Source organism: Cygnus olor, chromosome 17, assembly GCF_009769625.2.
Source record: "Cygnus olor isolate bCygOlo1 chromosome 17, bCygOlo1.pri.v2, whole genome shotgun sequence".
NCBI classification, from domain to species: Eukaryota; Metazoa; Chordata; class Aves; order Anseriformes; family Anatidae; genus Cygnus; species Cygnus olor.
The window spans coordinates 8,613,327-8,637,388 of record NC_049185.1 but is presented as its reverse complement, the minus strand read 5'-3'; the positions used below and the strand labels follow the sequence as shown (position 1 = coordinate 8,637,388).

The following is a 24,062-nucleotide window of genomic DNA, read 5'->3' as shown; positions in this document are numbered from 1 at the left end:
GCATGGGCACATGCCAGCTATCAGACCATTAACAAAATTGCTCCAGAATTTAAGAACGGGTCAAATTAAACAATAATAACAATTATAGTATGAAGAAGATTTGGTATGATTCCTTATATATATATATATACACATACACACATACTATATACATACATATGTGTATATATATATATATACACACACATACACACAAACACACATTTAAGAGACTAACTTACCAGACCCATTTGCTGCTTCTAAACATCTTGATGAAATTAGCCTTTGGAAATGACTTTTCTTTATGCAAGCAATATCCAGATTAAGTCACTAGCATAGTAGAAACAGCACACATTACCATGAAGATTTCTGACTTTCTTCTTATTTCCCATCCCTAGCTTTTTCCTTCTTGCCCTCCTTAAGACCTGAGCCAAAGCAAACCAGAACTAGTCAAACAAAAAGAACAACCCATGAAAGGACCTTTGAGAGTAGCCTAGTTTTCATTACTCTGCTGGCAAATTTGGAATGAGTTGGTGAATTCAGGACTGCTATGATTAGCAATCGCAGCAAAAGGCCAAAGATTAAATAGATTAAATTATGAACAAGATAATCAAATGTTCTACCCTGTCCAAGAGACAGAGAACTTTAGAGGTCAATATACATTTGCAATTTGCCAATTTTCAACCTATTCAAGCTGGAGAAAAGGTCCGAGAGAAGAGATTATCCCAATTTTAAAAGTGGAAACTGAGGCGTACATTAAGCAGTTGACCCAATGGAGCTCACCCACAGTCCGAGGGACACCTACTTTTTAAACCATAGGTCTTCTAGGTCTTAGTTTTCTGCCACAAAAAATATTCATCCTCTAGAAACAGTAACAATGCTGGAAAAAGGCATCAGAGAGTAATTCTCCCGATCTAAATCTCCAACACATCAACTGACAAGGCAGATTTGCAAGAAGGCATTCAGAGCCTTTATTGGTATAAATTCTGCATTCCTGCCACCGGACTCTCACCACTGCAATATGTTCCGGCAGACCACACTGTAAATTGAAAGCAAAGTGTTCTCTGTACAGTTCTTGAAGAAATAATTTCGTTCCCAGGTGAAGAGAACGTTGTTTAATGTCTCTGAAGCTCTGAATACTAAACAGCCCTTTCTCCTGCCAGTATATTTTGGGTTCATTCTATACATCACACAGATGAATGGGCAGGAAAGAGCAGCCTTCTGGAAACTCAGTTTGGTCTTTGCCCAAAACCATTATTCATTTCCATGTGGCAACAGCAAGCACTGCATGTTCTCTGCTTGTATCTACAACATTAAAAGGGAAGGCCTTAAAGAGAAATATGGGGGGAATTTTTTTGCATGTAAAACAGAAGTTGTGAAGTTTCCTCTTGACAAGAGCACATACCTCTCATTCAGCCCCACGCTTTATTACCTACCCCACAGGAACACAGGTCAGACCCCTGCTCTGACACACACTTCCCGTGTGACCTTAACCAAGTCTATGATTTGGACTCGATGATCCTTATGGGTCCCCTCGAACTCAGGATATTCTAAGTCACTCACCCCAGTTCTCCACCTGTGGACCACCCATGAATTCTTATTTCTGTAGAGCACTGGAAGTGTAAAATGCAATTCCCAGCGCAGATTAGTTACGAGACACGGGATTACAATGAGTAAAGGATGGCCCTATATTTTCCAGCTAACTGGCTGTGCATGCTGAGCTTAACTACAGATGTTGGTGTATTCTGTCCTCGTACTTGCAGTTGCCCTCTGGCCCCTGCAGCCACCCCTGCCTGCAGGCAGCCTGTGCACAGCTGCATTGTGTTCCAAGCCACATCCACAAGTCCCTTGCTCAGCCTGCGCGATAAGATATACCGGATGAAAAATAGGAGCAATGAATTTCAGGCTCAGTGGAGAAGCTCCCTGTATATTTATGAGTTGAAGTCCAACCTTTAAAAACTCTCTTTTCACCAGTGCAGCTTCCTCCAACAGGAAGCCATGGTTAAAACACAGAGCAACTGATAATAAAAAAAATGGTCAAGCAGAAAGGATAGATCTGGATTTATTTATTTATTTTTCCAAATCACTGCTAGCACACTGAAATAGCAAAGAGCACCAATAATTTATTTACTGGTCCTTCAGTACTTCATACCCTGCTGTTTTTCTATCCCCAAACAAGACCCTGTGGGTTTAATTAAGTTTTCAGGGGCAGCTTGGGAGATATGATTTCACTCAGTCTTTGTCATTTATTCCATGTTTTCTACAGATGCATGGGGAAAACCTCACACGGCACAATAAATCAAATATGGTGCTGGTAATACACTAGACAGACATGGCAAAAACCCTCTTGTTCTAATGCTCTAATCCTGCAAGGGATGATCACAACTAAGGGAAGCCCAGAAAACTTCCCCCTATACAGGGCTAGGCAGCTCTCAAAACTGACTGTATTGTGGATGTCCTTCTTATCCAAGAAATGGGAGGAAGTTGTGAAGGGCTCCCCTGACTTTCCTTTCCTCCCTCCCCTGCCACATCTGCATGGCACCAGCTCACCCCAGGACATCTATAATAAAGCTGACGTTTCCAGTCTGACATTTGAGACACCCACAGGCAATGAACTCATGCTATGATCTGGGCAAATCACCTGGGCATAGGATGAAAGCAGTATTTGGATCTCTAAAGATGCAAACGGACACCTGCGATTGGGAGCTGGGCACTTGTAAAAACAACGTATGTGTGTTATGGCATGTTTTGACTTCCAGAACTGACGTAACCAAAGGGATTGTTCTCCTTTCACCCTTCTGATGAAAATCTAGGCTTGTTAATCATCCCTTCTGAAGTCCAGTGGCCAGTGCTTCTGCTTCATAAAACAGTGTGCTGAAGTTGAACACAAAATAGTCCACAGGAAGATTAACCCGTCTTTTTAAAGTCACTTCTGCCAAAATTGGTATTAACAGAATCCAAACCTTCCACCTCCACTTTTTTTTTCTCTGACACAGCGAACACATTCTGTCCCCATGAACTGCAAGCTAAAACACGTCTTATTTTATGGCCCAGCTTTTTAAATTCATCTGCCGCCTGAATCGCCTCTGTCCTAGCATCCCACACTGCTGTTCAGGGCTGTCTCAGACCTGTGCACACACCAGCTCTGCTCTCCCTCCAGAGGGAACTCTTCTCCCTCGACCCATCTCGTCTGGTCACTGGCCTAGAACCTGCAGCTCACAGGATCCTTCTGGGACAGATAACTATGGGGGAAAAGTCATCACGCTTGAGCTTTTCTAACTGAAAAGGAGCGCCCACCCAGCTTGTCTTCCTAAGAGGCAGTGTTTAATAGCAAGGCATCCAAATTCAGGAGTTGTTTTGCTTTGGTGTTTCAGACGACCACGTATGCCTCATCATTTCCTGCAGCTATCTTAAATGAGGGGCTTTAACCCAGCCTACGCAACGGCTCAGCAGAATACTGTGAGCACTAAGGGGGTTGGGAATCGCGCTTGCAGACAGCATAAGATCAACCCATATTTGAGTATAATATGACCAGAGCTCCAGAATAATTACTGCTAAAGGCCCTCAGGCCTAGGCCCTCTGTCTAAATTGGGGTTGGGGATGATGATGACACACGATGCCAAATAAATAAATAAAGAATAAGAGAAAATCTACTGAAGCTTGGACATCAAAGTCATTGTATTTTTCATCATTTTTTTTTTTTAAAAAAAAGACTGTTTTGATTTTCTCTCCCTGTTGTTTTTAAGCCAGCACCTCAGAAGGTTGAAAGTGAAATATATTTCTTTATCAATTTGTTTTTCTCCTCCTCTGCCACCCATGCACAGTGGTTTGCTTATTGAGGTTCACTCATGTGTAGGGGCTGCTGGTATTGATGTATTTCATTAGTAAGGTGGAGAGATTTTTGCCTTTTTTTTTTTTTTTTTTTGAGAGCAAACTGGCACATTAATTTAGCCTGGCAGAAAGAGCAGATGAAGATGATGTTAATTTTGCAGGCAGAAACGATCAGGGACAGAAACACCAGGCTCCCCATGTCTGAGACATCACAGGAGGCTGCCGCACAGACAAGCTCAGGACTTCCATACTCCAAAACTCTGACCAGCCTTATTCTAACTGTAGGTAATACATTTCACTCCCTTTTGAAAGAATATTTGTTTTTATTCTAACATAAAAAATTAGATTTGAGATCACATGTCCCCTGGTTGCATTCACAAGCGTTCCTACGATCTTGCTTGTCGTGCTTTCAACTTGCTGTTGAAAATTGAACCTTACAACATCACACATCTTAACGTCCTTAAGGCAAAATGAGAGAGCTCTCTGGAATGACACTGTGGTATCTCTCAGGGAGGATGAGAAATGTTCTGTGAGCACCCCTTACAGTGAGAGAGACAGCTGCCAGGCCTAATCAAATCAGTACAAACATCTTCCTCTCATCTATGCCTCAAATTAAGGCAATCACCAGAGAAACAAATTAAGGACAAATTCTGACACAAGTTAAACTACTATTTACGCAGGTGCAGCTCTGTTTTTAGCTCTATATCCACATAGGAACCCAGAATCCTTCTGCCATTTCCAAACCTTACTCTACCACAGAACTCATTTACACAACCAACAACGTTGTCCATCCGACAGTGCCAGTTCCCCACCCTCTTTATAGCCATCCATACGAAGAGCAGACTAGAAAGTAAACTATAATCACTGCCATTTTCACCAGCTAGGCATGATCACTTGATGAGCAGCGCAACTGCTCTGAGAGCAGAGAGGCAGCAGATGGACAGCATACATTCCAGCAGACAGAAGACAAACTGTGCCATACGTACGAGTTGATCATTTAATGACGTCCCTTACAATTGTCTTCTCCTCCAGGGCTCCTGCAGAAGGCTAGGAATTTGGCTCAGCCCCTCCAAACTCCTCACCAGGCCAGACCCCTGGCACCCTGAATTCTCCCAGGGAAGCCCCAGCACTCCTGTGTTATGGGTTGGGAGGCTGTGCTGCCCAGCTTTGCAACAGCCAAGGTCAGCAGGCATCCAAATTTGGGTTGGTCAGGCAGATCTCTTTTGCTACAGCATTCAGCGCAGCCAGTGATTCTATGTGGGAGAGGGAAGGAGGATTTTTTGCCTGCTCCAGGGAGACTGAAAGCTGTTCACCATGTAGACAGATGGGGCTGTGCTCCAGCAGCACGATGCTGGATGTACCATCCTCTGCCCACCCAGCCAGTAGAGAACTTCCAAACACAAATTGGGAGATAAAGGAAAGATGCTCAGAGGCTGCACCTCTCCACGAGTGCTAATTTTATCACAGTGTGTTTCTACCAAGAAGCATCTTCATAAATATCAACAATGTTAATGATGGGCTAGAACTAGGAAATTAAAACAACCCCAGGTTGAGATGCGATTTTTCTTATGCCTGAGTCAACGCACTTGGTTTTGATTAAGATTTAGTTCAGTGTATTTTAAATATTAATAAAATAATAAAATAATTAAGAAAATAATTAAACATTGCCACTTGAAGTAGTGATGAGGAGATCTGTGCTCCTCCAGATAGCTGGGTACACACCAGTTCAGCAGCTCCCCTTTCAGCCATCACTGTATTAACACTTAGTACCTCATTCAAAGCCATCTTCATAAAATTAAAATTAAAAAAAAAAAAGGATTTGTTTATAAACAAACGTTCCTGCACAGACATCTTCTCACAGGAGCACTAACTTTGGAATGAAGTGGTACCGCCTTCTTTAAACGCTGTCTGCAGGTGCTTGTACCACATATAAATTAGCCTTTGAATAAAACCAGCACCTAACAGCATCTTCTAAGCCTTTTGGCAAAGGTCACGCACAGTATTACTCTGATAAAAAATACATCTTGTATCAGGTTACATCCAGCTTTTTACAGAGAAGAAAATGATCTAATAGGTCTCTTCCATTCCTAGCACTACTGAGCGTGATTTGAATAACACAGACAAGAGTTAATTGTGGTCAGAATGAGTCCATCTGCCTTCATTAGATGGAAGCTCTTCAGAGTGAAGAGGGAGGCTTTGTCTTCACTTCTAAAAAGCGCAGCAGTAGGTACCTGAAGGAGCTAACGTACACGATCCCATTGCAGAGGCTCACACCACTACTGTGAGACAGTCACCAAAGCAAACCCAAGGGAAAGGGGCAGGGTTAACATTAGCCACTTCACCTCCTCCCTGAGCACTGCGCTAACATGTTTTGAACAGGGGGCTTTCTCCTTGCAACACCCTACAGCCATGGCCCTCCTGATGCACAGCAGAAACCAAGGGCTCCCTCCTCTCCCACCCTGCTTCAGCCCCAGGGCTGACACCCAGCTCCTACAGTGACAGAACCAGGCATCACTGCTATCTCCGAGTTACAATCCACTTTTAACTCTAGTCTCTCTCATGGATATATCTGCAAGCTCAGGCACATATCTGTGAGTGCTTTAGCTTGCACATGAAACCACTTTGCATTACCTATTTGCGTGCAAATATCAAGTATACATTTCAAAACTCATGCACAAACTTACATCTAGACAAGTTTGCATGTGTAAAATCCATCATCTGCCTGTTAAAGGGAGAGCGTGCTTGGTATCTTGCACTCAAATGGAAGTTGGCCTGAAACAGGAGCTTGCTTAGACACATGACAATATTTCTGCTGAACAAAAATACTTCTACAATGCTAAAGAAAACCCAGAAGAAATCTGAGAATGCAGGGAGTTTTGGGCATTGCTTAGGGTCTCTTGTAATATCACAGATTATTATCCCTCCATATTTCTTAGAAGAGTTTGGGAGAAAGAGGAGGGATTGCTGAAAATTGGCTTTTAAATCTGGCTTCCCCTGAGAAAGATGGTCATGCTCTGAGGTTTGTGGTATTACTTGATAAGCGGTGATTAAAACAGTAATCCCAAATTGTAATCAAAAAGCAGTCAAGGCTCTGAAATTACTTTTCACTAAGCTTTTTTCCCTTTCAAAGACAGCCCTGCATGGCAAAAGATAATGCAACCACAGACACTGTTCCAATTTCATTTAGAAATATTTGATCCATTAATTTATAGTTTGAGGGAAGGTTTTTCCTCTTTTATTTGTGTGTCCTCCCCCCAAGCTGTTCTCTCAGGAAGAATACCAGATATATTTACATGTCAGCACAGGCTTTCCCTTTACCCAGCGAAGTGCCAGCTAAAAGTCGGCCTTGCCCATGCTTTCCCAGGCCTTAAAATGGCAGCCCTGTCCATGCGACTGTTAGCAGTGTAAAGCCTTCTCTAATTGAAATGGTTTTGAGGTTTCTGAGACACAAAGCTCACGCTGACTTATTTCATGAGTAGAGTTTTCTGCTCGGACTTCAGGATGATCCCTGCAGGATCACGGGATGAAGGCACCACGCAGAGCGGCTGTATTCAGTAACTTCTACTTCAGCCCCGCCAGCCAGAGCAACTGGTGGGTGTTCCTATTTCACTCAACAGATGAAAAGCACGGGCAATAGCTCATGACAGTTTGATTTTCCACGCTGCAAGTGGTCAAACTAGCATACAGTTTGTTTTCAACAACGTTGTTTCTGGAGAAAAAAATTATTAGCACCGGGATGGTCCAAACCTCATTTTAACATTTCAGAGAGACAAGTGAAAAACTCACAAGGAGTCTGAAAATTTCCCCAAGTACCGTGCAACGATTTGTGATTTTTTCCCTTTATGCTGATCTCGCAAGAAGGCGGAAATAAAATTCATCAAGCTGTAAAAATCAATAGTGATGCTTTGTCCTGTGCAATACGAAGACTGCAGAAGGATGTGATGGCATAACACAGCAGACAGACCCTGAAAGACCAGCTATGGGATGCTCCACGGGGGGCCTTCCCATCCTGCCAGCCTTTGGGAGCATCTGTCTTTGGAGGAACAGCGGAGAGAGCCACCCAAGCCTTCAGTGCATGTTGGTTAGCCACCCACATAGTGAAAGGCCCGCTAACGAAACTTACAGACCCTCAGTTTACACAAGTTGACTGATAGAAAGCTATAGCGTGAACCTTTCAAAAACAAATTTCCTCAGTGATAAATGTTTCCCTTCTGTTCCATTTAACAGCTGGGTAGTGAAGATGAAGACAAAGCACCTGTTTTATCCATGGATTAAATTAAGCCCTGGATTACACATTGTAATTGAACATAATTATTCCAATACTACAAAATTTCAGGTGGCCCTCAAGAGGCAGAATTTGCCCCACGGAGTAGCATTAACATGATGAAAATGGTTGCGCTACTAATTCACATCCCGGCATTCTGTTTTCAAGCAGCTAAAAAAAAACATCTTCAATTTCTTGTGGAGGAACAAAAAATCCCAAGATACCTTTATGTTTTATGCTAGTCTATAAAACTGGCAAAGTGTAAACTCTATAAAATAGCTTTTAATCTAGCACAAGTTTGCTTTATGCTGCTTGATACAATCATCTAGAACAAATGTTGTGGATTAAATTTGGAAAACAGAAGACGAAACCTAAAAACCCTCTCTTTTAATAGACAGTGGGAAAAACACACACACAGCTGTCCTCCATAATCAAGACTTGAAATCAAGTGAATACGTTATCAGCAATGCTAGTCAGGTTAGCATCTCCTCCACAGAAGGAAAATTCATGTTATTCTTTGGTCACGAGCGCTACTTCTCATGTCAGTAGAGTACACAAGATTTGTCTTACAGAGAAATACTTATATGCAGAATCTGTGATAAATACAATTAATTCACTGTTTATTACTTTATCACTCATTCTTACGATCTTATACTTGTGTATGTGCGTTGAAATAAATGTAACAAAAATGAAGCAAGAAATGCATGAATTGGACTACGTCAGAAATCATAACAATCAGGATTATATCAACATGAACTTAGTGTTCATGCTTTTAGAGCCAAAACAACTCTTCTGGACAACAGATAAAAGCTGCTAAGCAGACAATGTGTGCTGTGGAGACAGACAACTCCTTGATCATGTCTATAGGCATCAGTTCCCAAAATACACAAAATCACCACTGAGGAACATCCTCAAAATTAAAACAAAAACAAGCCACCACCACCAGCTTGTTACACCATGATTTACCAGACTGAAACATGGGGTTGCTGCACAGCTCCCGTGCAATAGCAGAGGCAGTCCATTTGTATTCGCGATCATGTACAAACCACAGCCAGCATGCACAAGGCAACGCATGTCACACACTCAGCGTATGCTTGTGCTGTCTGTGCTATACTATAAACATGTGTGGGAGCATTACTTAGTGATTTCAGCCCCGGGAAGGAAGTGGTGTGTTGGAAAGCCAACCAGTGTTGCTGTGGCTGGGAGCAGCTGGGAATACCAAGCTGGGAAAGGCACCAGCCAAGCTGCCTCAGTGCTATTCCATGTAACCTGGGACATTTAATCACACTGCTTGGACCAGTGAAAAACAAGCTGTTCTGAGAAGGATGCGTCACACAAAATGACTGATTTGAAACAGCAGCATGACACATCAAAATGTCAGTGTATTGTGTGATATAATAAAAGGGGAATATATCTAAGGCAAAACTGACTCTATCACATTTATCTTACCAATATCAAAAAGAATCTGACTTATTAAAAGATAAAAAGAGAATTTCTTTCCCCCTCCCACAGAAGGTGGACACGAACACATTCCATACACCCTCACTGTGATTTGGGATGCTGGGGAACAGCCAGACCTCTAGGTGACTGCAGTATTTGGAGCAACAGCAGTTGCAGTACACCAGCTCCCTTAACGCCAAAGTGGAAGGGAATAGTGATGCAGAAGTACGAGGGAGATGACAGCAGGGCGAAAACATAATTATTACAGTGGAGGGGCTTGGTCGGATGGACTGGGGGGGAGGAAGCCATTCTTAATGTGCAACACAGTCAGAATTGCAAAACAAGAAGATAACTCCGTTCAGGACAAACATGAGTGAGGCTGTCTCTAGTACAAAAAAAAAAAAAAGAATCCAAAAGGCAGAAGAAAATAAAGCAATAGGAAAGGCCTAGAGGAGAACCTTACTTGGTTGGGCAGAAAAAGCCTACACCCTACAGATAATGCATGGGAAGATAACGAACCAAAGGGGAGGCTGAAAAATAAACCAAGGAATACCGCAAAACCTACAGCTCTCAACCAACATGATGCTGGCAAAGAGCATGCGTAGGTTACCGTTTTTGTTTTATTGCTCACATCATCTTGTTTGCATAGCAGTAAATATAACAATATGCTAATAATTTAAATGTACGATGAGCGTTCCTGTCTGACTTCTGTAAGACACAGCCATCTCCAAAGGTGGACAGAAACCATACGTACCCACATACTGTACCCATGCACAAACGTATGTCAAGTCAGCTAAATGTTAGACTGCGCCATTCAGCTGTGTTTAGGATGCTTCACACCAGGATCTTTGCGTGTTAGAGGCTTAAAAATACACACCAACGTGAGAGCTTTGCTCCAAACATAATGGAAGATGAACAGTTGTGGATCACAAGGCAGAAAGCAGGACAGATGCAGCTGACAAAAATAAGAGGCCTAAGCACATAGCACTCTGATTGTGGTCAATTTTTCTTAGTATCACAGCAAAGGACAGTTTGAAAAGTAAAGAAACAAACAGTAAAGATCTATGGACTTTTAGCAGAAAGCTTTTCTTATCTCAGAAATCACAGGTCCCAGTTCCCTGTTACAGCTCTGTATATCCAGCTGTATGTATACAAATCCAAGGCAGAACACAGCTGTGTGTCCAAATCCACCTCTTCCTGTAAACAAGTGAATTGGGGTCATGATTCGCAAGAGGAGGAAATTCTCACTCTACATTCAGAAGGTAAATAATGAATCTGACCTACTGTGCTGACCCAAGACAGTGGAGGCTGTCCCTTATCCGTCACTTACTCTCACAGCATACAGAGCAGTAGAAAGCAGGGAGTAAATTAATCATTTTCTCTTTCTGCAGCGTACAGAATATGGACTGTTCTAGTGAGCCACTACTTCTTTATAAGGTAAGGTTAATCAATAAAGATAATTAGACGCTTCTGCTTAATACATCTATGTCACTGAAAAAAAAAACACAAAGTCCTGCCATCCCCTGTTGAAACACAGACTGGAACAAACCCAACCGGTATAAAAATCAGTGTACGGAAGTTTTAGAATCTCAGATTAAAAATATTGCATGATTCACTTCCACCTGAGCGTAACTGAATCTCAGAGGAAATCCTCTATCACCTTCGCTCCCACAGTCAGAGCCACAAAGTTAAACCTCTTAAACACAACTCTACTTAGGGCACAAGGGTCCAGCCACCAAAAAAAAAAAAAACAACAAACCAAAACAACAACAACAACAAAAACACAGAAGACTAGAGGACTGGAGTCTTCTTCACTATTTTTGGGCCATCTCTATGCAGCCACTACAGAACTGGAGGTTGACTAACCTCGTGCCAGCTCCATAACCTCTGCCTGCTTAGGATTCCTCTGATGCAAGGATAGATTTAAGCAGGGGCAGTTTATCCACAGCTCAAACAAGCTCAAGGTTGCCCCACATTGCTCCCTCAAACACGTCTTCCTTTCCAATCGACTCTGGGGCACCTGCAGCTTTTATTTTTAATTTCTTTGAGCCGCACAGTTCATCTCAGATCGCTTCTTGGCTCTGAACAGGGACAGCAAGATAAACCTCTCCTGCTAACAACAAGAAATCTATAGTGACCTATAGTGACGGACAACCAGCAGATCATCTAGCTAATCTCCACTTGTCCCACTTTAACTGAAGCTTTTTGCAAACAAGTATTGATCCATTGTTCCACAATCACAAATCCTCAAGTAATTCTCTGCAAAAAGAAGCTCTTCTTTTTGTGAGGGGAAGGGATGCTTTCTTTTTAACCAGAGAACAGCAAATAATATAACATAAAACAAAACAGAACATAAAACAAAACCAAAACAGAATTAAAAATAAATCTGCAACACCAGCAGCTGAATGTTTTGCTTCTGCCCACAGGTCAAGAGCCCTCTTTCATAAAGTCACACAAACACATCTTTTGCTTCCAGTTCCCCAGGTTAACATTTCATCCCAAAATTGGATTTTGATACACCAAAGCTTTCTTAAGGGCTCTAGACATCAATTTTACTTTTCTTACAGTTGCACTAATAGGAACTTGAATTTATTCTACTTTCTTTGCTCACGCAAGCACCTTTTCAGTGGGGCTGCACAATAAACCTTTCCTAACTTTCTTTTACTTCTCTACAGTATTACTCCTTGGTGTCAAAACAGAGGGAACAGTCAGTGCTGGGACTACGTGTGAGTTGTCTTCCTCCTGCTTTTGCAAGTCCCGGTATGCAGCCACATACAGCAGTGGCTGGTCAGAGTGCCAGGGATGGTTCATCATCACCTGGTGAAATACCCAAGTTCAGCTTTTCATAAATAAGATATAGTGCCGGCTTGAAGGGAAGCAAAAAACTGAGCACAAAACAACCAAAGCCCAGCAGGAGCCCTTGTCAGGCAAAGCTTTTACAGGGAAAAACTACTTTGCTTTTCGCCTTCACCACTTGAGCCACAACCGTTTCTTTTCTACCAGAACATCTCAGCACGTCCAGACTGATGTTATTTTCACAAAAGTGGTTGAATTAAAAATAAAATAAAAAGCTGCTAAAAAAATAAGTCCAGCAGAAACATGTAGAGAACTGTAAAAAACAAAAACCAGAAGTGATGAAAAGAATACAAGTACAACTTGGCCACCAAGCTTTTGTGATAGGAAACACACCAAGGTGCTCCACATCTCTACAGGATCTCACCAGTTTACACCAGTTTTTACCTGGTTCAACAGGAAAGGGGCTGGAGAAGCCCAGGCATACTGCTGATTTTTATCATCACAAGACAGTATAAACAGGAGAAAAAGGAGGTGGGAGATGAGCTCAACCATTTCATTTTATTAAACAACTCCCAAAAGGTAATTTTGACTTCAAGAAAAATCACACATTTCAATTGACTTGCAGTGAGCTTTAGAAATTGAGCTTATTTAGTATCTGGTCCCCACTTAGAGGAACTCGAAAGATCTCTGAGGCCTTTTGAAATTTAACTTGTATTGGCAGGTGCATCTGTCACCAGAAATTACAAGCCTTAAAGCTGGGGTTGTGGGTGAGATTCTCTTGCCCGCATTACAAAAGGGAAAAGCAGATGATCACCATTTGACCCTGAAGACAATGAATTAAATATTTTTTCAGGTGAACAGACATTTATAAACCAAAAGAAGACAACAGGAGACGTTCAATTAATGCCTTTTTTAGTATTACATTTTTTTGTTCTTACTCTGCTTGAAATTCTGAGGTCAAAGTCAATTTCATTACAATCAACATGACAGATCTATCAAGATTACTCCATATCCTCATGCCACCCAGAGAAGTAGTTTAATTGCTTTCATTATCTTTGGAGCTTTATTATTCTAATTATCTGTGTAGTTTTATTATCCTAAGTATTGATCTTTCCTTCTAATGACTCCTATAATTAAGACAGGAAGATGTTGAGTCTCTCCGTAAAAAACTAGCAACTGAAAGAGCACAAAGCAAACTAACCCCTTGGTGCAATGGGGAGAGCTGGAATCAAATGTTTGAAAAACTTCTAAACCTCTGAATTTTGATTCTAGAATGTGAGAAGCTGAATTTTATTTTAGTGGCAGTTTCAACACACAGCCAGGGACCAATTCGTTGCCAGCTCACTGGCACAGACAGCTGGACTGTAAGGGCTTTGAAGGGAAGGGATTTTTCATTCTGTACCTGAGCTGAACTTTGCATGATGTCCTCCTTTTCCCAGGACTTTCTGTTTCTGTCGCTGCAATGCAAAGGATCAGCAAATGAATTATTCAGTCTTCTGCGTCTTGTTGCACTCCTCTCCTTCAGTGCCGAAGAAGTTATCATGGCATGTCATATTTAATTTTGAAAATCTGTTTTGCATGGTTTCATCTACAATTTGCATGTGCTTTGCTTGCATCTCACAGCATTTCCCATGCAGGCATTTGTAGTAAAGTACGAACATACACAGTAACAAATATCATTCAGTGACAGGTAGTACAGCTGTCTTTCTGTTCAAATTTCATCTTGTTCCCATTGAAGCAAGTAAGACTTGACGATATGCAGCCATAGAAGTAATGCTGTACTCACTGGCTTTTATGTATTTTCTGAATCTTTCAAAAAACTGAACATATAAAAATGAGATATCGGCAGTTCTGTGGCAAATAATTAAGTCTACGATGTACAGTAACATTTTTTCTTGTATTTTCTTCATAAAAAGACCACTGTTAAACATTTGCACAATAAAATAGATCAAGTTTATGATGCTAGAGCACACAAATAGTCTTTCTTCAAAAAATTTTAAAAATCCTTCAGTACCACAGGTTTCTGAATTTTGAAATCATTCTCCTTTGCTTAATTATTTTAAATCATTCATTAACTCTAAAGAGCTAACGAAACTTCTCAGTTTAAATCTAGGGCATATCTCATGGCTGGCCAGACAGCACACACTTTGCATCGCCCAGCTCCTATTCAGGTTCAGCTGGCCGCACACAAATGGTACGCTGGGACATTCAGAGGAGCCGTCCGCGTTGTATCTGCTTTATCACCTGCTTGAGCAGCTCAGTGCAGCCCATCTGACATGACTGCCAATTCATTTTGAGGCTTGATTCTTTAAAGCAGATGCACGGCCTCAAACCCTCCTGGACTATCGCATGTGGAGACCCCACCTGATTTGTTACTGCTCCAGTATGACCAAGTCACTCCGCTCTTTCCTCCACGGTCCACTGAATGCCAAGACGAAATGAGCTTGGTGATGGAGGAGGGATGGAGTTCAGATTTGTTTTTCATTCTGCCATGACTAAGAGATTGAATAGGCAATAGATGCTCATTGTTAAGTATCACACAACACCGAGAGGCATATAAAGTGCATATAGGAGACAAGTGTAGCTGAACAAATGAATCACTCAGCACAGGAACCAGCGTGTTCCTTCATTTTTTCATTAAGAAGCCTGAAGTGCCTACTCTTTCCTATGGCCATCTGTGCGCAGCCGATGGTTCTCCAGGAACAAGAAGAACATATTTGCAGCCTGGTTTCTTCCTTCAGTTTTGCTCTGTGTCAGAACAGGACAGGTAAGTTAGAGCAGGCTGCTGAAATGTGCTACCCATCCAGATAAATAAAGGATCTTAGTTTTAGACTGGTCCTGGATTGTGCAGCCAGAATGTGCATATGTAAAAGTTCAGGTGCTGGTTTTGTGAACAATGAATTAAAGAAGCATGCCTGAGGCATGAAGCAGTTACTGTAACCAATACAGACACATCCTGCAGCTCAGGGTTCATAGAAAAAAAAAAAAACTTCTAGAGGTTGCTTTAAAACTTGATGCTTAGCTACCCATTAGATTCGGAAGGATGTTACAATCATTTCCATCACATTTATTCTAAAGCCAGGTCCAGCCACAAAACAAAACTGTGGAAAGCATATTTCTGACTATTTCTAGACTTTGTGTGCCCATTGTCACTAAACAGCCAGTACGAATGAGCCAAAAAAGCTCACTTGCAGCAAAGAAAAAGGAAGGTCTTGTAGAGAAGATCCTCTATCAAAATCCTGGAGATCACAAGTTAATTACTAGCTTCAGCACGTGACAAATGTGGTCCTCAGTCATGCACAGGTAGTGCTCACGTCACTCTAACCTGTTTTTCAGGACACGAAGCTGCTCAGGACCAAGGCCACGCTACTAAAAGGCCCTGTGGCTCCCAGAACACAGCAACAACTGCAAACTTCTGTTTGTAAGACAAATAAGAGGAACTTTAAAAAGGTCGTGAGGGGACATAAGGAAAAGAACACTATTTGTATATTTTAAGGCCATTGCTTTAAGTCTGCAATAGCTTTAAAGCTCATGTAGATCTTCATATTGGCAAACCTTTATTCTGGATAAAGATGTCAGGATAGGAGTAACATATTTAGACCTGTCTATGCCTGCACAGTCTGTGCCCAGTTCCACAACTTTGACAAAACCCGCACAAGGCCTCTGAAAATAATCCGGTCTAGATAAGGGCATTTGTCAACAGCTGTAAGCCACTCATATGAATGAATGGTCACAACCTGACGAGGCTTCCAGATAGTGAAATGAAGTCTTAATAACAAACCTAAGATACAAGTCCTCTGATAAAGCAAAGGATAATACAAAAGCCATACTGCTGCTGTCAAAGCAGCACTGCTCTGAGACACCTCCAGTGCAAAACCATGAGTCACGTTGGCTTCCTGCTTCAGAACAGGTCCAGGCTGATTCAGAATCTGCTAAGATTAGAAATTACTCTTCAAGTATGGCATGGTGGGTGCTCCAGGAAAGTTATTGCGAGGAAACTTTTTCTCTACAGCATTGGAAGGTATTTTCTTCTCTTTCAGTGTTATTAATGCATAGAGTTTAGGCTAGGTTAAATCATCTGTTCTGAATAGGCAAAGTTGTTCTGTTTTACTGACCTACTCCCATGCTGCACTAAGAACAGGTATTTGTCCCAAATTTGTACTTCAGAAAGGCACCTGGCTACAGCTAAAGACTGCTGGAGATGGGGAAGCCATCCCTTACTTCTGGACCTTGTGAAGCCTTCCTTGGGCCTTTGCTCCATTCAGCCTCCCCAGTAACGTTGCCTCAGGGACTACTGTGTAATTAAATAGATGCAGCCACACTTTATTTTGTCCTCTGAACACATCGGGCCCTTTTCCATGCTCTCAGGTATGTCCACCAGCCTAGGGGACCACAACAACCTGTCTGTATAGCTCCAGTGCCACTAACTTGGACACCAGGGAACCACTCTGATATCACAGGGAAGTCAATGAAGGGTGCGTAAGACTGATAGAAAGCATACAGGATAGTATACCCTGGATTATTCTCTAACATGGTGAAAAAAGGAAACACGTGTGGAGAAGGCTGGATACTTATGGGCCCAGAGCTTGTTGATGACAAGAAATTGGCAGCTTGTTAACCTGGACACCCAAAGACACATCAGTCTCAACAAGGAGATCTAATTGTAACATGATTAATGCCAATCATTTGCTCTATGCCAATCCCTCACACACGTTCCCAAGAATGGCATTTTTCCACCCTGGCATCCATAATATAATTAATATTGTGTGGCTAAAAGGCAGAGGAAGAAATGAAGGAATGCGTACATAATGCCAGATGGGAACAGAAGAATGCAGGCTATAAGTTGCCTATGAAATGCAGCTGATTATAGGCAACACAATTAGCAATCTGTGCAGCTGCCTTGCTATGACTCCCCAGGTCAGAGAATGCTCTCTCTGCTGCAGTGTTGAAGAAAGCATTTCTTTGCTATTGCAGGAGAATATGAAACAAAAATCCTTCAAATAATCCAGCCCTGAAAACAACCAAATAGTGACAAACATGAAGACCCCACTACAGTATTAATGTTACTACTGTGAAGACAACAGCAAGAAAACCTCCTCGTGCCTACATGGAGTAGAAATATTTTTCCTTTCATGTTTAAAGGTGCGTGAATGCTGCACTCACTTGCAGTGAAAAAGACTCTTAATTCATATTGAAGTCAGGGAGTTATAACACAGCACATTTTATCCACTTCCTTGTTCAGCTAAGTCCATTTCCACCATTTCACTTGGGCCCAGTAGCTAATCTCTCTGCAGACTGCTGTATTGACATCAACAGGCAGGTTTCTCACCTTTAATGAGGGACAACGTGTGAGGATACCCGAACCAAAGAGGCTGCACAAAGACAGGAGGACACCCTAATTCTTCAGGACTGCTGCACTATGTGGATTTCTCACACCACCCTGAGAGCATTACCTTGGCCAGCCTTTTCGTGAAGGCCTTGGTCCAGCAGCTCCGTGACCAAACACTGAAGCAAGGACAGTACTGTCAACACCTCCGAAGTAAGGCAAGTGCCCTTCTGAATTGGCAAAACACTAAAAAACATGGAAGCAGCTCAGACAGGAGAGCTGATGAAATCCTTTATATTACATTCAGCTCTTTCTTTTTTCAATCTTCAGGTTTTAAATGCAGAAAAATCTCACAGGAATACCCCTCATTTTCTGTATCTGTTCTTTCTGAGCGTCTGTTTCTTTTTTTTTAAAAAAAAGAATCTAATATATTCTTAACATGAAACATTTAATGCCTGTTGCACAAATGTGTAATAAAATTCAGCCCTGTGGCTCTTCTACTGTCAAGCCAAATAGAATCCATTTGAAACAAACGTGCAGCTTTAAAATTTCTTCATCTGAACGTTCCTGTCTTTGAAGGGAACAATTCTGCTCTCCTGCCCCCACAGATCAACAGGGATTTAGGAGAAGCAGTAGGAGGGAATATTTTGGTATTGGTTTTGTTTTGCCAGCCCAGGGTCTTGCAGAGCTGTACCCTACTGAAGAAAAATGAATCCTTCCTCAGAGGCATTGATTTTACCAGATATTAAAAGTATACACAAATGGAAGAAGAAAAGCAGCCCAAAACATTTTTCCAAAGGAAGGAAATAAAAGGTTTGGGGGACAAATACTACCAAGAGATGTCTTCACTTGGCCTAGATCTCACATCACTCAGGGCCAGTTTATTACCACATACAGAAGGAAAAGTAGTATTAGTGGCTGAAGGGGGCCTCAACACCATCCCTGAGAACCCAGCCTCAACACTGAGAACCCAGCCTTCTCGTCTCCCCGGGAGAAGCAGCCTTTTGTTGGCCAAGCCATGCTGTGGAGCAGAGGCATACCTGAACTGTTCCATAGCAGCAGAGCCCCTTTCGCTGCTGTCTTTACTAAGTGGTGGCTCTCTAACCCTGTGTCTGCTGACACGGTGGCTCTGCAGGTCAAACACGAGCCAACAGACCCTGTATGTGGTGTAGGGTCAGCGGTGAGACGAGGCTGCAGTTGCACAATGCAGAGATGGAGAGGAAGCCAATTGCAAGAATGAATTCAGCACAAGGTTTGCACTCTTGCACACTGTGAGAAGGACTGAGACTGCCCCATACAACTAAATGGTTTGTGCTGAGGGCTGCCTGCCTGTCCCGTCTATGTTTCAGCACTGTTTCCTTCAGGATTAAGCTCTAGACCAATCCCACAGACTGAGTTTCCCTTAGCAGTTGGAGCATGTCTTCGTATTCAATTACGTGTGAATTATAGTACATGAAAAAGATTGGGAGATTTACTTCAAAAGCACGCTCCTGATCCAAACTAAAATGGTAGTGTGGATGCAACCATAACTCAAGAATATCAGGCCCACCACTGCGTTGGAATCAATTATTTCCCTGTCAAACACAACAGAGTTGCAATTCTTACTAGCTCCAAAGCTGAGTAAGTTTTATTATTAATGTAGTGTTAAGAAAGGAGTCATCAAATTATTGTATTATTGTACATAATTTTTCAAACTGTTTTCCTGACACGTGAGTTAGGTTTTAGTCTTTGAAGAGAGCTGTTAGTTTTAAGTTTTCCTCTGCAGTCACCCTATGAGGAAATCAGCGGCAGTTAGAGTTTGCTTTCTGGGGATTTTTCCCTACCCTCTCTAAACTGGAAAGCAATTTTTAGGCTGGGGAAGCTTCCCAGGAGAGTGTCGTGAGCTTCTGGGCTTGCATTTCTAGGAATCAGAATTATCCAAGCACTTGCTTTGTGATCATCTCTGTTCCAGCACTGGCATATATATCTAAATATAGAAAGATACATCTAATACACTGATTCACTGCTGTCTTCTCTGCAGGGAAGCTGATCTGCAAACCTCAGGTTTCTTTAAGATGCAGTGGCTGTGCTACACAATGTCCAGAAGAGACGCCTTGGCATTGTGAATAGTCAGGTGTCTTTTGACTTAAAAATAAATATATCTAGTTGCAAAAGCGCATGTTCCAACTAATACAGGATTTATCAGGTTTTGTGACTAAGCATGTACATTGCGTGTACATGTGCCTTCACAGGTGGAAATAAATTAATGTGACTTTTAACTGGCACACTTAAAGAGAAAAAGAAATTTACTAGGCCTTTGTTTTGTTAACTGTGTAGGTAGGGAGCTTTAAACACAGAGGTAGAAATAAAGGCATCATTCAAGCAAGAACTTCGTGTCTCACTCTTGCACCACTGAGCTTGCACACAAAGCTTATATCAAACTGATTTGGGAACTGTTCTGTGTGAAGTTTGACAAAATCACAGCTTGAATATACATTTCTGTAAAATGAATCACAATAGAAAAGCACTGACTTATGTTTCTAATTAATTTTCTAAAACAAATGATAATTACATTATTAATGACTAGTAAGTAGATCTGGCTGCAAGTATGTGTGAGCTGCTTCATTCTTACGGCGCTTAAGACTAAAAGCTGACAGTAGAAATAAGTCAATAAAAACAACAAGAAAGTCCTCATTGCTGCAAAACATGGAATACAAAGAACAATGGTAACTTTCCAGTGATAGGTAAAACCCTACAGGCCTTTTGAATTTTAACTGGGTAATATTAAAAATTTCTGTAACTATTTAATGCATCGCATCCTTCTTTGTTCTTGTGGCATTCCAACAGACTGCGGCTACTTCTGAGCTCTTAGCAACAGGTTTGGGATGCACCTCTTTGTGAGGACATAGCACGAACACCCTCACGCTGGCAGAGTCCCGCTGCACATGCTGCTGCAGGAGGGACCATTTCTTAAATTAGAAATAAAAAGCTAGTGCCATAAATACATGCTGTTAATCCAATACCTCAGGTACGCATTGCAGAGTGCTGGCAAGTTACAAGAAGGTCTAAAGCCCTGAGCAAAACCATTCTGTGGAGAAACATGGCTGTTTTAATGTCAAGTTTTTCCCAGCCCCTCTCCCCTCTTTCACGCACATATTAAATTGAACCAAAATACCAGGCAGCATCCTTTATCTGTGCTTCGTAGCACCAGGTGCTGGTAAAAATATAGCTGCTGTAAAAGCAGAGAAGAAGTTAAGCCCCCTTTAAAGAGCTCACAAGATGGGTCCAGCTCGGTACTGCTGGTCTGGTACTGCAGACCAAAACACCGAGGCTGATCCGCTGTGAAGTCTCAATGATGTCTGACCCCAGCTCTCATCTCCGCAACGACACTCTGCTAAAGCCACATAAGCCCAGAGTCATCCAGCCGACAGGAGATGAGTTATCTTAGAGCACCATCCAGTATCAGAATGAGGTTCTCTCATTCCTCTTGGCTTAAGCATCACTGCACAGTAATTCCTTCAATACCAGGATTTTAAAACATCTCACTTATTTTGGCCAGGAGGTTGTACTGGCAGCCATTGGTAGAGTTCAGCTGTGACCAATGCACAGATATAAAAACAGTCCCTTGCAGTAAGTGCAAAATATTGCATTTACATTAACAAAATACTCATATATATTGAGAGATGGTAAAGTCTAAGAGATCCAGCACAATGCAACTATTCCAAAGATTCTATTTCATCCCCTTCTGGGCCATTTTGGGGTACATAGGATTCTTGAGCAAGACACCCGCTGCCCAAGCATTCGAGGGCCATCACAGATGTTTCCTTTGCCATTTGTCTGTGTTTCCTCTGCCCTTTCAGACAGCCGTGTGCTATTGGTGCTTAGCACAAAGTGATCCCTTCACACGCAGGCATTGTGAAAGTGTTGGATGGAAGGGTACCAGTAAACGATCCTTCACTCTCAGTGATTGACAAAGTCCTAATGCAGAGTTACATCAAACTTCAATGTCTGTCTCTAAAACTCCTTCTACTTCACATTCTACTGTTTTTTTTCTATCCACACATTTTCTCTTTTTGCTGTTTGTAATTGGAATGTGTTTAAATAGCCCTTTCACGTATTGATTAGGCCAGTACCAGAAGCAGTAAGGATATGATTGATGAATATACCTGTTCATTTAAAAGAGGTCTGAGGCAGCAGTGAAATTAGTTGCTGACTTCAGTAATTTCATCACAAAATTATGCTCATGTAAGTAGCAAAGAGTATTTCTGCTGTGCAGTCAGAAAGTCAACTTTTGATGTTCACAACAAAAAAGAAGAAATCCTGCATGTGAGTTCTTTACAGCAACCTGGACAGTTCAGTGACCATCGGGTGCATTTATGCAGGAAACCCACACTGTTAGGGACTGAAAAACCTCTGCTTTTTAGCCCATGATAAATCATCCCATGTAGACTGTGTGGAGCTGTTATGTACAGACTGAGGAAATTACACTTTTTCCTTTTCAACTACGCACTGCTGCTAGAGAGAATTACAGTGCTATATACACAGTGAAACCTCTTCTGAGCACCCTGACACATTGATCAGACAGAATTTGCCTTTGAAGGACTTAAATAAATAAATAAATAAATAAATAAAATCTCTGGCTTGATTGTCCTGGGTTTCTAACAGGGATGCAGTAGAAATGCATTCATAGCTTTAGTAACAGTTTTAGGCAGGCAAATGCCTAAAGAAATTCAGATGTTCTAGAAGGACAGAAAGTAGAGATGGTACTTGCAGCCTCTCGAGCACCATCACCTGTGGTGCTGAGGTCCAGGGGAATCCAGAAGCCCTTCCCGAGGGCCAGAGCTTGCTCAGCTCCCAGCTGCTCAGAGGCTGTGTATGGCTCTCATGAGCTTATCAACAGGCAGATGGCATTTTAATAAAGAAAGACAACTGGTAGCTCTGCAATAATAAATCTTTGCAGAATTAGGTAGCAAGTAGAAAAGTATAATTGCTGAGTTTCTCAGCAGGTTTTTGGAATATTTCATCTAAGTAGGGTTGGTGGGCCAACTTTTGCACAGGTTGTTTGCTTTAAGGGGTTATAAATATATAAATGAATACCATTCTGAAAGAATATTTAGACAAGCCATTACAGCAGAAACCTGGTGATGGAGGGGGCCTCACTCTCAGCTCCAGGTACCTCAATTCTAAGTCTGATTAATTTATTATCAGGTGGAAGACACACACAGGTACAACAGCATAAAGGCAATTGTGTCAAAGCAAGAAGTGGACAAAGTCATCTGTCTTACCTGGTCTAATCCACATCACAGCAGCACCCACTGCAAAGCTGCATCCGTGTCACTGGGGTGCACCTTCCAGATGCTGCAGTTCCATCACGCAGTGACTGGGCAGAGCTGACCAGGAAGCTGTTCCATCATGAGAAATTTTTTAAAAATCTGAAAGAAAATAAAGAAAAATACAACATATTTGAATTGCAAATGATTCTTGCACTTTCAAAAAAAATTGGAACAAAATCATTTTTGAACTTGGCATCTGTGAAATCAAAGGCAGGGGAGGCATTGCAACGGGATGACCATCTCAGACCAGATTCTTCAAGGCATTGTCTGGCAGCTCTGGGCAAGTGTTAAACTGGCAAAGCGCTGCCCTGGGAGCCCTGCTGCTCCTGTGTACCAAGGGTGGAATTACTCACAGGTAGCCATCGCCAGCCTCTGCCAGAGAGGAGACAAAGTGGAACTGGGGCTGGGACACAAAAGAGCAGCTTTAGGTTCTCAACAAGCTACTATATGCTATAGAAATGAAATAAACAGTTATTATAACCTGCAAGCTAATTCTTTGCATTCTTTGTTGTTGGTAGTGGTTTTCTTTAAATCACTTAACGCTTGGAGTCCCTTTCCTCCAAATCAGAAGGAAGAGGTCTGGCAGACACCTGGCATAAATACTCAGACAACAATACAACAATGCTAAAACAACCTCCTCCTTCTTTCTTTACCCATCTCTTTATCTTTCAGCACTGCTAACAGATTTGCTGTTTACAGAGCAGCGACAAAGCCTGGTTAGGGATGCATCTTTAAAAAATAATGTAGGGAAAGGAAGGAGCAGATATCCTTGAGATCAGATGGTTCCCCAACATGTTTGATCCCTCAGATCAAATGCAATATTTTTCCTCCCACTGTGCGTGCGTGTTTGTACTGGCACCAGTCTGCTGGCAGAGCAAGGCAGGTACCCCTGTCCTTAGAATTCCTGATCACAGTCGTGGGAGATTCAGAGTAGAAGGGAACAAACACTGTCCATTAAAAAACAGCCTTGAATTGTTTTTTTGCCAGTTTTCTTGCTTTAGGCTCGTACTTTGGTGTTCATTCAAACCACTGAAGTCTCTTATCAGGGACAGCACAGCATAGAAGTTGAAATGGAAAAACACAGGCAATCGGAGTTTCCTTAGAAAATATTCGA

At 41.9% G+C, this 24,062-nt stretch overlaps 1 protein-coding gene across 2 annotated transcripts in view; it reads right to left on the bottom strand.

The window, feature by feature from the left end:
• GALNT9 (polypeptide N-acetylgalactosaminyltransferase 9) overlaps positions 1-24,062 on the bottom strand; it is a 233,761-nt gene that overhangs the window by 175,315 nt on the left and 34,384 nt on the right. For both annotated transcript variants that reach the window (XM_040577107.1, XM_040577108.1), the window contains exon 2: positions 22,901-23,047. In XM_040577107.1, the coding sequence (XP_040433041.1) occupies positions 22,901-22,916 (16 nt within the window). In that variant the 5' untranslated portion in view covers positions 22,917-23,047. The remainder of the gene's footprint in view (positions 1-22,900; positions 23,048-24,062) is intronic.